This window comes from Adelges cooleyi, unplaced genomic scaffold (genome assembly GCF_023614345.1).
Source record: "Adelges cooleyi isolate 19-005CV unplaced genomic scaffold, UGA_ACOO_1.1 ACOO_flye_CR_arks_rails_tigmint_CR_PRNA_23, whole genome shotgun sequence".
NCBI lineage: Eukaryota > Metazoa > Arthropoda > Insecta > Hemiptera > Adelgidae > Adelges > Adelges cooleyi.
In genome coordinates this window covers 18,305,937-18,321,777 of record NW_026095893.1, presented here as the reverse complement: position 1 = coordinate 18,321,777, position 15,841 = coordinate 18,305,937, and the positions used below count along the sequence as shown (strand labels likewise).

Below are 15,841 nucleotides of genomic sequence, written 5' to 3'. Positions count from 1 at the left end.
TCTAGCTCTATCTTTAGCTATAGCTCTAGCTCTAGCTCTGGCTCCAGCTCTAGCTCTAGCTTTAGCTGAAACTTTCCTTTTCAGCTTTACCTCCTGAAGCTACAACTCCAGATCCAGCTTCAGATCCAGCTCCATCTTCATCTTCAACTCCATCTCTAGCTCTAGCTGTAGCCCTAGCTTTAGCTCTAGCTTTAGCTCAAGCTTTAGCTCTAGCTCTAGCTCTAGCTCTAGCTCTAGCTTTAGCTGAAACTTTCCTTTTCAGCTTTACCTCCTGAAGCTACAACTCCAGATCCAGCTTCAGATCCAGCTCCATCTTCATCTTCAACTCCACCTCTAGCTCTAGCTGTTGCCCTAGCTTTAGCTCTAAGTCTAGCTCTAGCTCTAGCTCTAGCTTTAGTTCTAGCTCTAGCTCTAGCTCTAGCTCTAGATCTAGCTCTAGCTCTAGATCTAGCTCTTGCTCTAGCTTTAGCTTTAGCTCTAGCTTTAGCTTTTGCTCTAGCTCTAGCGTTAGCTCTAGCTTTAGCTCTAGCTCTAGCTCTAGCTCTATTTCTAGCTCTAGCTCTAGCTTTAGCTGAAACTTTCCTTTTCAGCTTTACCTCCTGAAGGTACAACTCCAGATCCAGCTTCAGAGCCAGCTCCATCTTCATCTTCAAATCCATCTCTAGCTCTAGCTGTAGCCTTAGCTTTAGCTCTAAGTCTAGCTCTAGGTCTAGCTCTAGCTTTAGCTCTAGTTTGAGCTCTAGCTCTAGCTTTTGCTCTAGCTTTAGCTCTAGCTCTAGCTCCAGCTCTAGCTCTTGCTCAAGCTTTAGCTCTAGCTCTTACTCTAGCTTTAGCTCTAGCTCTAGCTTTAGCTCTAGCTTTAGTGCTAGCTTGAGCTCTAACTCTAGCTCTAGCTCTAACTCTAGCTCTAACTCTAGCTCTAACTCCAGCTGAAACCTTCCTTTTCAGCTTTACCTCCTGAAGGTACAACTCCAGATCCAGCTTCAGACCCAGCTCCATCTTTATCTTCAACTCTATCTCTAGCTCTAGCTGTAGCCCTAGCTTTAGCTCTAAGTCTAGCACTAGGTCTAGCTCTAGCTCTAGCTCTAGCTCTAGCTCTAGCTCTAGCTTTAGCTGAAACTTTCCTTTTCAGCTTTACCTCCTGAAGGTACTACTCCAGATCCAGCTTCAGATCCAGCTCCATCTTCATCTTCAAATCCATCTCTAGCTCTAGCTGTAGCTCTAGCTTTAGCTCTAGCTTTAGCTCTAGCTCTAGCTCTAGCTCTAGCTCTAGCTTTAGCTGAAACTTTCCTTTTCAGCTTTACCTCCTGAAGCTACAACTCCAGATCCAGCTTCAGATCCAGCTCCATCTTCATCTTCAAATCCATCTCTAGCTCTAGCTGTAGCTCTAGCTCTAGCTGTAGCTCTAGCTCTAGGTCTAGCTCTAGCTTTAGCTCTAGCTTGAGCTCTAGCTCTAACTCCAGCTAAAACTTTCCTTTTCAGCTTTACCTCTTGAAGCTACAACTCCAGATCCAGCTTCAGATCCAGCTCCATCTACATCTTCAACTCCACCTCTAGCTCTAGCTGTAGCCCTAGCTTTAGCTCTAAGTCTAGCTCTAGCTCTAGCTCTAGCTTTAGCTCTAGCTTTAGCTCTAGCTTTAGCTCTAGCTTTAGCTCCAGCTTTAGCTCTAGCTTTAGCTCTAGCTTTAGCTCTAGCTTTAGCTCTAGCTCTAGCTCTTTCTTTAGCTCTATCTTTAGCTCTAGCTCTAGCTCTAGCTCTAGCTCTAGCTCTAGCTTTAGCTCTAGCTCTAGCTCTAGCTCTATCTTTAACTCTAGCTCTAGCTCTGGCTCTAGCTCTAGCTCTAGCTTTAGCTGAAACTTTCCTTTTCAGCTTTACCTCCTGAAGCTACAACTCCAGATCCAGCTTCAGATCCAGCTCCATCTTCATCTTCAAATCCATCTCTAGCTCTAGCTGTAGCTCTAGCTTTAGCTCTAGCTCTAGCTCTAGCTCTAGCTCTAGCTCTAGCTTTAGCTCTAGCTCTAGCTCTAGCTCTAGCTCTAGCTCTAGCTCTAGCTTTAGCTCTAGCTTTAGCTCCAGCTCTAACTCCAGCTGAAACTTTCCTTTTCAGCTTTACCTCCTGAAGCTACAACTCCAGATCCAGCTTCAGATCCAGCTCCATCTTCATCTTCAAATCCATCTCTAGCTCTAGCTGTAGCTCTAGCTTTAGCTCTAGCTCTAGCTCTAGCTCTAGCTCTAGCTCTAGCCCTAGCTCTAGCTCTAGCTCTAGCTCTAGCTTTAGCTCTAGCTCTAGCTCTAGCTCTAGCTCTAGCTCCAGCTCTAACTCCAGCTGAAAGTTTCCTTTTCAGCTTTACCTCCTAAAGCTACAACTCCAGATCCAGCTTCAGATCCAGCTCCATCTTCATCTTCAAATCCATCTCTAGCTCTAGCTGTAGCTTTAGCTTAAGCTCTACCTCTAGCTCTAGCTCTAGCTCTAGCTCTAGCTCTAGCTCTGGCTTTTGCTCAAGCTCTAACTCCAGCTGAATCTTTCCTTTTCAGCTTCACCTCCTGAAGCTACAACTCCAGATCCAGCTTCAGAGCCAGCTCCATTTTCATCTTCAAATCAATCTCTAGCTCTAGCTGTAGCCCTAGCTTTAGCTCTAAGTCTAGCTCTAGGTCTAGCTCTAGCTTTAGCTCTAGCTTTAACTCTAGCTCTAGCTTTAGCTCTAGCTCTAGCTCTAGCTCTAGCTCTAGCTTTAGCTCTAACTTTAGCTCTAGCTTTAGCGCTAGCTTTAGCTCTAGCTTTAGCTCTAGCTTTAGCTCTAGCTTTAGCTCTAGCTTTAGCTCTAGCTTTAGCTCTAGCTTTAGCTCTAGCTTTAGCTCTAGCTTTAGCTCTAGCTTTAGCTCTAGCTCTAGCTCTAGCTCTATCTCTAGCTCTAGCTCTAGCTCTAGCTCTAGCTCTAGCTTTAGCTCCAGCTCTAACTCCAGCTGAAACTTCCGCTTTTAGCTTTACCTCCTGAAGCTACAACTCCATTTCCACCTTTGGATTCAGCTTGGGCTCCGACTTAAGCTCCAGCTTAACCTCCATCATCATCTCCAAATCCAGCTCTAGATTTAGCCCTAATTCCACTTCCAGCTCTTCCACCACCTTCAGCTTTATTTTTAGCTTTAGCTTCAGCTGTAAATTATACATGAGTATAATACGTATTGCTGTAAAATTAAAAAAAAAACTTGATTTCTAAGAATCAAAATGGGGGTCGTTTGTTATGTGCGCAACATAGTTAGGTTAACATATTTGTTTGCCGCCTCGCTATTGAGGGAATAGGAATTAAATACGTCCAGTCAATTATAAATCAATTTTAGATATTTATTTTTATTTACATATTAAGTACATATTCGGTTTGGCAAATTGTTTGACATCGTTAATGAATTTATAATTAATTGTTTAAAAGCTTCATACAGTGGATTTTCCTAAATTATTTCAAAAATCAGTTTTAATCTTTATATAAATTAAATTCAATTGTTTTACAAGATTATAAAATAGCTACTGTAGTTTGATCATTTTAATACACATTCATTATGTACAATATTATGGTTTGCACAAGTTGGTTTATGAAACTTTCATATACGTTTAATTATAATATAATAAAGGCAATATTTTAAGGAAAAAAACATCTAGTGACAATACTTGAAATTTATGTTTCGAGAAAATTTTCAACTTGTAATTTATTACAACCCAGTTATAACCTTATGGAGCGCAGACTGTTCGCAAATCTTTTTGGAAATGCATCAGATTATTTTCAAGCGCTGTTCGGAGTTCCTCATGGTAGTCATCTTGGTCCCATCCTGTTTAATATCTTCATAAACACCGTGTATTCCTTTGTTTCCCCATGCCGTGCTCTACTTTTTGCTGATGACGCCAAAATTTTTTATGCAATTTCATCGCAGGAAGACTGCCTTGTACTACAAGCCGTTTTGGATAAATTTTCAATCTGGTGTAATTTGTTAGGTCTATCACTGAATACTAATAAGTGTAAAGTCATGTCCTATTGTCGTACGCGTGCGATGTTGACATTTAACTATAGTCTAAATGCGATGCCTCTCGAGCGAGTTTACCAAGTAAAGTATCTCGGATTTTTGTGTGTCCCTACCCTAGACTTTCGGCCCCATATTGATTTCGCTATCAGTAGAACGTTACGAGCTCTTGGGTTTATTAGGAGACATTCGCCTGATTTCAATTCTAGCGAATGTCTGTCTGCCCTATATAATTCCCTAGTTCGGTCTAACCTAGAGTACGGCGCAGTCATTTGGGCGCCATATACTGCAGGTGACAGACAGAGAATGAACCGTGTGCAGAATAGGTTTTTAAGTTTTGTTGGGTACCGCTTAAAAATCTTACACCCACCTCATGATTACAGTCCCGTTAATAATGTTCTTGGACTGCAACCACTAGAGCAGCGGTGCAAGAACCACTGCTCTCTTGTTTTGCTTTGTTTCGTTTTCTTTTAGTTGATTTGTGTATTTTAAATATCACTACATATATATATATATATATATATTATTGTCTAATTTATAAAAAGCCGTTTGGCGTAAATTACTATAAATAACCACAATGTTATTTTCTCTACGCGTGTTCAGGTGTTTTTCTTTAAATTAATTATTAATAATTGTTGTTTAATTTGGTTTTAACGATGCAAAAGACTAAGAATTATTATAAAACCAACAATAAAAAGTAGTCGTAAAATGTACACAATATTGAATAATTTTTTATAAAATCAGATTTAAGAAATTCTTAAGATGACTAACGATCTTAAAATGTATTAAATAATTAATCGCTTCCGTTAATATAGCATGGAGACAGTCATTAAAATCATTATGTTATACATTTAAAAATGAAAATTTATTATTTTATTACAAAAGGGGACAAGCTTTAGCTATGTTTCTCAATTTTTATCATTTGTTACATTCACTAAATACTTTTCTCTTATTTTCTTCCTTTGAATTACACCTGTTTGCTTCCATTTCTTTAATTTATTTATTTTAATATAGCCTTTTCTGAACTTTCTGATCAATCTGGTTGTAAACTTGATCACGTGAAAAGTACTACTTATCAAAATACAATAATGATGTCACTAAATTGGTTAGCCTACTTCCAAGCAAGTCTATAGACCACAAATCGTATCTAAAAGGTACTTTATTAGGCCAAAAATTAAATAGACTAATTAGACATTAGTCCCAAATTCATATGGGATTTTCTTTAGACATAGTACTACAAAATAACGTTGTGAAACTATTTTTTTTTTTTTTACATTAAGAAATGTCTAGGTTGCTTTGTGTGAGAGAATCAAAAGCCTATTTTATGAAATATTATTGCGTCGATGTGCATTCGGTTCTACTAAAATATTTTCACTATCATAGAAAAACGTTTTCTATGTACGACGCAAATATATTATTTATAAGGTTTGAATTATTGACACAATTGCTAGAACGCTAAAAAGATATCGTTAAACACTCGTGCCGACAGTTGCACGAGCCAACTTGCAAAAAAAAATATATTTAGTGTTTAGGTAACGACCGATTTGCAAGTTCATCTACAAGACCAAAATACAACCACAGCCGAAAAATTAAAACTCATTTAACAAGCTAAGTGAATTGGTTTTGTTCGCAAACGCACAAACTTTTTTTAATAAGTTTATAAGCATGTAAGATATTTAATACTTAATGAGATATTATTACTATAACTGTAATCCATAGTTTTAAAAAATTACTAACTACTCGGTATTTTATTTTTAATTAAACCTATAAGCCAGCTTATTATTTATCATAATTACTAGTTTTAGAGTTTTCAATTGTACTCTATTATATAACGACAAGATACTTATTTATTATAAAAAAAAAACTGAATGTATGTTGTTTGTCAACTGTATTCAATATGAATTGATTTTGTCTTTTATTTTTCAGACAAAAATGAAACATTTATGCATTTTAATATCATTCGTGTTTGGAAATGTTTTGGCAATTACTGAAAGTAACTATCACATTTTGTTGGCCAACTTAGGTTTACAACAAATTTGGTTATCATTATAAATAATAATTAAACATGTTATAGAATAATTTTAATTTTCAACTTATCTTTGAACGAATGTGGGCAAATAGTTATTTGAATTATTTTATGAAGCCAATACTGAAACCAATACTTACAACAACTATTATCTAATTATAAAATATTTAACCTTTTTTTTTTTTTTTACAGCGGAATTTAAGAAGGAACTATACATCACAAGTCAGTACTCAATAGTTTATCCATAAAATATAGGCATTGTTAAATACAATTTAAATTGTTTACATGTTTTTTTTTTAATTTAATTACAGACTTCTTTCTCGGTGCAATAGAACAAAAAAAAAGTAAAATATTTTGAATATCTAATAAACCGACAAAATTTTTACGGTTCTCTGAATATTATATCTTAATTTTACAAAACTATTTAATTTGCTCGAGTTGATGTTATGGCATAATATAGTGGAGCATAGAAGGGCGAGAGAGATTAGCCTATAAATATATCTTGCTATTTTCTTCGCAATCAAACAAATATAACTAATAATAATGACATTTTCGAGGTTTGAATAACTCCATTTTGTTTAGGATATAATTATTCTGATATTTCGCCCCACATAAAATCGCAATTCAATGATAGGAAATATTTGTATATAAATCTGTAAATATGTGTTTTTTTAGGTCTTGTGTCAACATTACGCAACAGTTTAGTATGTTCAACCGAGACGATTGGTAAACATATGATTTATATTATAATAAGTTTCTATTAAAAGTCACATGTTTACATTTATACTTTGTGCATAAATAGGGTATTACTTTAAAATAAAAAAATAGCTGAAACATATTAAAAAACATGTACAACAAAACCGAATACGTTCAAAAAATTAAATTGTTTTCCGTTTAAAACAAACTATAATATAATATGGTGTTATTAATTGCATATTTTCCACGTACGCACCTTGTCTATAGCAATTAAAACGGTAAAAAATATATTGTAAAATTGTTAATATTATTTTTGCAAAATAGCATGACTTCTTTTAATTTTAAAACTTAAAACTTCACGATGCCAACTGGTGTTAGTCATTTATTTACATTGCGGCAGTCGTGATAGTCATGACCAGTCAACAGTCATTTTGAAATGTACTCTAAATTAATGTAAGAAAATATACCGATAGCTTTTTTACATTACTGCTATTTTAAAAAAAAAAATTAATAAAACAAGTTGCTTACATACAATTAATGATTAATCGCATCTCGTACTAATTAAACCCACGGCCCATTTATCCTAACGTCTTAAAGGGTGAATTAATATAATATTTTTTTTTAGTATTATTTATTTTATTTTTATTTTTCAAAGTGCTATCAACTTTTGAAACATACAACGGGATCGTAAATACGTTTTTAAATCGAGAACATTTTTCTGACAATGTTGATTGGTCGATGATCAGTTTTGAATGTTTAGCATTAATGTTATTAGAATTTAGTAAAATTTAAGATGGGAGGTAGAATGTAGTTGATTAATCTGTGCGGACAAACATTAAAATTTAACATCTAAAAAAACCTAATATTGAGATGCAATCGAAATTTGCAGCCAACTATTTATTTTTTAAAACATTTAAACATTTATCCCCCCTATTTTTAAGGGTAACGGAAAGCACATTTGCAACAGTATGCATTGAAGGGTTAAAATGGTTGCCAGTTAAATTTTTATCAAATATTGCATGACCTTTGCCCCTAAATAAATAGCGTTTTCCAATCCTCTTAAGTACCCAAAATTGATAGGGCTCTTCAAAATAAAACAAAAAGGTAATATAGGGTAATTTTATAATATTGCATTGTAACATATTTAAGTCTTTTTACAGATAATCCCCTGGATACAACCATCGAAGATTTAGTTATGTCAAATCCGGAAATTGGTACTTAAATACTTGTATTTTGATTTTCAATATCCTTCCCTATCCTAAGCTCTCGTTCAAAGCGCTTAGTCAATAAATGAGATAAGTTGATAATAAAATGAGATAGCCTTAAGATCATACCGCTAATAACACATTTTACCATATTTCATCCAAGCTCTCCGCTGTTTCTCTACACTGTATTTGCATCATTCTTCACACAGTCTACCTTAGCCGTGATCTGCCCAATGGTCTTTTTCCAATAAGGTCATTTATATTTTTTTTATCAACAATCCTTGTTTAAGTCAGGTATGCCCCTCCCACGACCATCTTCATTTTGCTATACCCTTAGCTATTTATTGTATTTAAAACTGGAAATGGACATCAAAGGATAGGTCTTATTTTTCTAAAAACTTTCCTCACAAACACAGTCAATCGTTCTTTAGCATACTTAATAATTATTGGTCATATAACAGTTAAGATTAGGTCCACCAACTTTTCTACCGGTATTGATAAGTATTTCTCTCCATCATTTTATCGGATCTTGGTAGGTTTTAATCATGGAAAAAAAAGGGGGGGGGGTGCGTTTCTATGCCCATAAGTACTTCCTTTTACCGGTTGTGATTGTGTATTTGGTATTTTTATCCTAATCTCCGTTTGATTGCCGACACATGTTAAATGTTTAATTTTTTTCTTATTTTAGCCTATTTGGTCATAACGTTGGTTGCACCAGGTAATTATTGTTGTAGATATTATGTTTTATGGATGTAACTATTTTACAGATACAATTAATATTTACTGAATATATTACATATAATTGTTAATATTACAGACTACGCAGATCCTGAACTTCTGGACCGTAATTAATTTTATATATTTAAGAGTTATAGTATTGATATAGTTAGGAATTTGAGCGGAATGACTATCCAAATTATATGAATATAGTAAACAATATAACAGTTGGGGTGATTTGAATTTTAGGAAGTGGACAAGACGAGAGAAATCTTCAGGAAAAGATAAGATTGGATTACCGTAAGATTGTTCAACTAAATAAAATATTAAGTCGATGATATTCAGTACATTGGTAACGGCTTGTCTAGATCCCCCTAACTTAAATCTCCACTGATATTGAATAGGCTTCAAATAATCATGATAGTTAAGTGGACTGGAAGTATAGACCTATTCGAATGGGTCCAAGGGGTCCTTTTAAAACTAGATTTGATTAACAATCAATTAACTACATTCATTTTAATTTTTCATCGTTTAAAATCTAAAGTCAAACGAAGCTACTCATGTTGTTAAAACACAATACAATTTTAATAAAAGTGTTGTAAAACATTTGTATTCCAACATCTATTATTCAATAAGAAAATTGTTTATTTTATTTAATTTATTATCATTTATTTTAATTTGTTGCTATATATTTTTGGAACAGATATCAAAGACCCCGACATCTCAAACATAGGTGACATAAATATGTTTTAAACAGTTATAAATAAGTCTAAAGCAATTTCAATATATTGTCTTAGCACCACCGATTTCTTTTGTTTTTATTTGCAGATTTTGCCACCTATAATTTGTCAAACTTAGCTGACATTAGAAGGAATATAGTTAGGAAGTCTTTAAGACGTATACAAAAAAAAATAACAGGTACGTAAGTATATTTTATACCAAACCACTATGTTGGTGTGTAATTTTTAGGTGTTTATATAATTACTGCATTAATAATACAGCTGTTGTATAGATAAAGGTTAATTTTCACATTCCCCCTAAATTGATTACCAAATAAATAATAACAATGAAAATTAGTAAGCAGAAATTTCCTAATAATTTAGTGAAATAAGGTTTTTGTTTTTTTTTTTTTGTTATTAGAAGGTCAAATTGAATTCAGCCCAATCGAAAAATGCTACTTAAAAGCGTTGGAAATAAGTATGGGCGAGCCTATGAAACGCATAATTATAGCTTCTATCGATGTTGAGGGTAATTGTCACCTACATAACCTTGATGGTAGTCGTGATCGACCGTTCGCAATATGAAAAACCGGTACAATGTGTATTTACTTTCTTCATGAAATTTATGTATTAACTATTGGCATAGTATAATAAACTATTGTATTCAAGAAATCCTAAAACGCAGTTTTGTTTTATTAAAATTCACTATGTATTTGTTACATAGTTAAATTATTGTCATTATTTCACTAACTTTGTATTAATTAACGTTTAATACGTTTTGGTAAAAATACTCTAATGATTTATATGGGTCACTTACAGGATAGGGTCCGTTTATTAATTTCTCAATATTAATTACACGAATATTGTTACAATTAAGTTTTTTTGAATTTTGTGTTTCTTTAATATCATCACGGTTACTATTTACAGCGAGCTTGGTGTCTTAAAAATAGTCAGAATACGGCGTGACAGATAGGCAACTACTCGAGCACAGGTGTTACAGCTATGGTCGTCCCAGCCTTGTTTATAACTGTGTAGTGTGTCTTAAAATATTACAAAAATTAAATAAAAATATGTACTTAACGCATAACGTCCAAAAACCCCGTAGAATTGCAAAAACAGTCTTAAATGGTTAAGTACATTTACTCGTTTTTGCATTTGAGCATTGATTTATTATTCAAAAATAATACTTAAAGTTTTTTTAATGTACAATAATTTTATCGATACAACAAATACATATAATAGATAAACACATTTAATGATGAATTACGAGTTTTAAAATAAATTCACATTCTCCTTATTTGATAATAGTTACTCCAATAATCCTAACTTAAATACATCATCACTATCATTTATCAAGTTATTTTTTCGAGCCAACTTCTAATCAACAGGGCATTTTTTTGTAAACTATATTATACTGGATCGTAAAAACAGTTTTAATTTTAACTATAGCTACATATTGTGTAGATTATTATTTTATCATTTTTACTGTGTTACATTATAACCTATTGACGTTTATTTAGCATAATAAAAATAAACCTTCACGGATCCAAAATTATTGCAGTTAGGTACTTAATAACTAAAAATGTTAGATACATTTGTGTGTATACCGGTATAGACTATATTTACAAAGTAAACTTCATTGGGCTCCAACAACTCCACACAAAAAAAACACATTGCCATATGAAAATCAAAAGTTGGTTTCAAGTTTTAAACGAAGGGGAAATCCAAAAAATATATATATATATTTTATACTAATTGTAAGTTAGTGTTTTATTTAAAAAAAAGTTATTAAAAATGTTTTTCCTAAAAAATAAAGTGATCTGTTTTGATACCTTTTTCAAAAATGTTTGATAAAGTTAATGGAAGTGAGATTAGCCGATAATTATTACCTCAATAAAATAATGGAGTTATGATTAATGTTTTAAGAGCTAAATGATAACGGTCGATTAATAAAGATCTATTGAAAATAATAGATAACGATAAAGAAATGGATTTAGACATTTTATTGAGTATGTAATTTGTTTCAAATACTTTTGGCGAAACGAATTATAATTGTAAATCTTATCGATAAGCTTAATAATTTTCTCACTGTTAATTGTACTAATAAATATACTATCTTTGCTATTATTAACATCTTTAAATTGTAATATATCTGTATTTATATGCTCTATTTCTAATTGTTTCCTACATTAATTAAAAAATCATTTAATCTATTACAAATTTCAGTTTTAGATTCAGCAACAATACCATCTTTATTTGTAATCTTATTTGTTTTATTTTTATATTTGTTCGGTTTGTTCGGATCTTAAACCAGTTTATTGTCAGTTTGGGCTTGTTTTAGTGGTTTTTTAGTAGTATATCTGTTTTCGTTTTCTTATTAATAGGCGTGTACATTTGTTAATCAGGAGACCTAGACCCGCGCTAAGAAAACAGTTTTTCTCTATTTCCCATAGAAGTAATAATTTCAGTTGTGATCCACTCTTTTAGATTTAAAATTTTGTTTGACTTGTGTTTTTTTATAGAAACAGAAAAATGGTTAAAACATTATTTTATAGTATCTACATTTGCAGACCCTAACCAGAATGCAAGTTCTCTATTTGAATTAACAAAATCTAAATGGTTTAGTTACAATTAGTTTGTACTCACAATTGTCACATATGTAGAAGGTTGTATAATTTTGTGATGTACAAGCTTCGTGCGACCATAACTTACACCTTTGGCATTGGATCCACGGTTCTCCGCTCTTACATTTTGAATACAATTGATACAATAAATAAATTAATACAATTTTAATAAAAATTTAATGTTACAGCTGTCCCCTAATCAACTGTTACATTTGTCCGTTATATCAAGCATTAGAAAAAAAAATACTTACTAGACAGAGCTTTCTTAACAGAAAAAACTAAAAAGTACTAAATTCTTTTTACATGTACATAAAAATATTGAATGTTATGAATATATATTGAATAAATAATGAAAACTCGGTTGCTTCGTAACAACTAACAAAAGTATACTAGTGATTATTTTTTTTACTTTTTGGTGCCATAATAACTTTTTATTATTTTGCTTTTAATGTAAACACGATAGCAATCGGTTGATAAGAAGATACAATTCATTACACAATGTTACCAATTAGTGTATTTTTTTCAATTTTTTTTACTAGTCATGACTTTTATTTAATGTACCTAAAGGGTGAATAGTTTTAAAGTCATTTAGTTTAAAATTGAAAATCATTTAGAAGCCAGGGTTGCAAGTGTAATCGTTTTTGCCACCATAGTCACAAACAGCGTCAAATTGTCAACATTTACCATTTTTGAGCAATAGCATTATTTAAAAAAACTACTGAGCGGAAATTCAAATTTTCACCACCATTTTTGAAGAAAAAAAAAATTATAATCCAACAGGATATCTGGGGAAAAAATGAGGGTTCCCACATTAATTTCAAAAGTCTGTATCACTCATTGTCAAACCACTCGAGGTCAATTCAGGCATAACACAATATGCGTAAAGTTACATAGAATAACATTCAACATTTAAATACAAATCAAAAGCTGCTCTGAAAATCGAGTAGTTCCAAACGTTTTGAACACCCTGTATGTATTAAAGATGCACCGTTGGACTTGTTGAGCGCAAGAAGAACGTAGGCAAGTTACTTAGAAACTGTCTACACGTCAGGAATGTTTGTAAACAATCGTTTGCAGTAATCGTTTATAGTTTTCATCTTCTAACTGCATATTGCCTTCCTACAGCTCATCTCCATTCGTCTAGGTCTTCTGTTTTTCTTTCAAATGTCTACATATTTTGCGCCCAGTTCTCCAAGTGTCTGTGATATGAAGTTTGCTCTAGGTCGTCTTCTTCTTTTTTTTCCCTAGTATAATTCCTTTCGAGCACTACTTGTATGACACTTGTCTCAAAGTATGTCCAAGCCATTGTAACCGTCTCGCTTTTATAGTAGTATCAATCATTGTCCTTTGTTCAGTTTTACTATTGGCGAAATTTACTACTACTTGTGTTTTTATTTCCATAAAAGCATTTTTCTTATCTCATTTACCTATGTGATGTTATATCGCATGAAAGTGTTCAACTGCACGATGTGTTCGGATAAAATTATCAATATTTTATTTTGATGAATTATGTTACAAGTATTAACAAAATTATTATTTTATTTTAGGTCACACAGAAGTTAAAAAATTGAACATAGTTGACAATCCTCCAACTCAAAATATAGTTACCATATAGGTGAGCATTTAATATTCTCGGTGACAAATTTAATAGTTTTTTTTTAACATAAATTATTTGTTCTAACTACTTTTATTTGAATGATAAAAATAATTTTTAAAATTGTCTTTTCTGTTATAAATAACGATTTTAACTGAGAACGTTACCCTTACATAAAATTAAAATATTGATTTTTATTTAAAATTATGTTTTTAACAGGTAAACGGAGTCGCACTTGGTGATTAAGCAAATTATTCCCTTTTTAGAATATTCCAATGTAAATTAAACATTTTAAATATTTTAACAATACAGCAATCATATTCGTACGCTAGCTTTAATATAGCGAAAAAATACATATGCATACATAATTGTTTATTTATATTAAAACAAATAATTCTAAATGAAAAATTGAGCACATTTTAGTAGAACAGTTTGCACAATCATATTATTGTAATTATATTATTATGAATAAAAATACTATATACATTATCTTCATTTTTTAAGTCATATAATTTCAAACATGTAACCCTTTTATAAAATTATCCTAGAATGATATCCGTGTGTTTAATAGAAGGATAGGTTTTTGTATGCTAAAAAAAAAAAATGTAGTCATAATAAGTAAGTGCTTCTACGATGAAGTTTTTTCGACAATATGGTACCATATTGGATTTTCCTCGGTAAAAATTATTTTCCAAAAAAATATCCATGTAAAAATGAATACCACAGAGAATAGCATCAGTCACAGTTCGTATTGTGCAGGCATGATTTTTTTTTTTTGTTGGCAAGATGTGAAAGTTGGACCAATTAAGTAATGAAAATATATAAAATAATATTTTCCTCGACTACAATAATTATTAATATTCGATGACTAAGTCGACGTGTACTGCAAGTGTACGCGGTATAGCGTTATTTGCTGTTGAAAATAAACGTCGAAGCAATAAGAAAAAAACACGTGTAAAACACACACAGTAAAAAACGTACAGTTTTTTTATTTAAAAAAAAAAATAGTACTCCTACAATGTGTTATATACATGTATTAATGTTATGCCTACACGTATTATAAAGCAAAGAAAAATAATATGATAAAACATGTAGCCCGACTAGTCCGACTAACAGTCAAGTAGATAAAAAACAAAAACTTGTTAAAGTTTATTAAGTTGTACCAAATAAATTATAATGAAAGTTAAAACATATATTGCTTATTTTGTTACGACTATTAGGAAAATTATAAAGAATTATATAATAATTTTGTTTACCTGTTAATTTATCATTAATCATTCGAATGCATTTATATTGCTTATTGTCGGTAATCTATTATACTCAAGAACCACTTTATTCTTTTACATTGAAATTGAACCCATTGGATTTAAATGGGTTGGGCCCAGTACTTTGAACCCTGTGTGTAGTGCTTGGGGTAATTGTATTGCACTTGTTCTGCCTGTTTGTTCGACCTCTCCGGCATTTGATACAATTACATACAACGGATGGAAGTATAAATTTTGAAAAATCTACACTTGCCCGTTTTGCGATATAACCATAACAACAACATGAATTATGATCGTTTTAAGTAACCTATTGTTTTCGTTATAGCCGTCCGATGCCTCAACTCCTATGTTAGCTCTATTCTGATTTCTCAGCGGCCGCACAGCGATTTACACGTCCCGCCCGACAAGAAAAAGGCACCGTTGTTAACATAATAATATTATATACACATATAATGTGATATAATAATAATAATATAATATAAGTCGTTTGCATTGCTCGTGTGTCACTTTCTTGCACCGTGGGTCAGCTGGACGAGGCGCCTAGAAAGTCGTCTGTTGTGCGGGGTCAAAAGACCAACCGTAACCCGGCACTTCTCGGGGGAAGCGTCTGGAATGGCTGGCCACAACTATCACAATAATAATTGTGTGCCGACAATGCGTTTGGAAAATACATCATCGGCTAATGAAGTGTGATTCTGAGATTTTTTTATCACTGACGAAACGTTATATTTTTTTCAAAACACATTCAATTCGTCCCGACCGAATAACTATAAAAGAATTTAACCCTTTCAGACCCGCGCGCCATTATAATGGCACAACAAAATAAAAGCCGTTATAAAATTCAATTCAAATAATATCTTTGTGTAATACATATATATACACGTAAAAACATGTGTAGAATACGTTAAAAATGATAAGAATGCGCTATGGATGAAATATGAAAAGATAATGAAAGATTGTCAAAAAAAAAAAAAGTTGGCTAA

At 32.3% G+C, this 15,841-nt stretch overlaps 2 protein-coding genes across 3 annotated transcripts; one reads left to right on the top strand and one right to left on the bottom strand.

Moving 5' to 3' along the window:
- Positions 1 to 2,600: 2,600 nt before the first annotated feature.
- On the bottom strand, positions 2,601 to 3,170 carry LOC126835964 (testis-specific H1 histone-like). Its single transcript, XM_050568870.1, has 2 exons — positions 3,004 to 3,170; positions 2,601 to 2,901 (listed from the first exon to the last, which is right to left on the bottom strand). Exons 1-2 carry the CDS (start codon positions 3,168 to 3,170, stop codon positions 2,601 to 2,603), a joined length of 468 nt encoding a protein of 155 aa, XP_050424827.1.
- A 2,314-nt stretch (positions 3,171 to 5,484) lies between these two features.
- LOC126835499 (uncharacterized) lies at positions 5,485 to 13,939 on the top strand. Of its 2 annotated transcripts, XR_007685215.1 has the most exons (14): positions 5,485 to 5,679; positions 5,939 to 6,005; positions 6,231 to 6,260; positions 6,350 to 6,382; positions 6,714 to 6,764; positions 7,895 to 7,948; positions 8,628 to 8,657; positions 8,757 to 8,783; positions 8,906 to 8,956; positions 9,360 to 9,389; positions 9,485 to 9,574; positions 9,797 to 9,967; positions 13,547 to 13,614; positions 13,813 to 13,939. XR_007685215.1 is itself a non-coding variant. In XM_050568137.1 (12 exons), exons 2-12 carry the CDS (start codon positions 5,945 to 5,947, stop codon positions 9,958 to 9,960), a joined length of 621 nt encoding a protein of 206 aa, XP_050424094.1. In that variant the 5' UTR covers positions 5,485 to 5,679; positions 5,939 to 5,944; the 3' UTR covers positions 9,961 to 10,047. The 2 variants fall into 2 exon arrangements, 1 of the variants encoding a protein (XP_050424094.1); XM_050568137.1 differs by lacking the exons at positions 13,547 to 13,614; positions 13,813 to 13,939 and having other exon boundaries at positions 9,797 to 10,047.
- Positions 13,940 to 15,841: the final 1,902 nt, after the last annotated feature.

Excerpts from the sequence above, each read along its gene's own strand:
- LOC126835964 (XM_050568870.1), bottom strand. The coding sequence starts at position 3,170 with ATGTATAATTTACAGCTGAAGCTAAAGCTAAAAATAAAGCTGAAGGTG. Across the intron at positions 2,902-3,003 it reads CCAAAGGTGGAAATGGAGTT|AGCTAGAGCTAGAGCTAGAG; the intron begins GTAGCTTCAGGA and ends AGCTAGAGATAG.
- LOC126835499 (XM_050568137.1), top strand. The coding sequence starts at position 5,945 with ATGAAACATTTATGCATTTTAATATCATTCGTGTTTGGAAATGTTTTG. Across the intron at positions 7,949-8,627 it reads TATGTCAAATCCGGAAATTG|CCTATTTGGTCATAACGTTG; the intron begins GTACTTAAATAC and ends TTCTTATTTTAG. Across the intron at positions 8,784-8,905 it reads AGATCCTGAACTTCTGGACC|GAAGTGGACAAGACGAGAGA; the intron begins GTAATTAATTTT and ends TTTGAATTTTAG.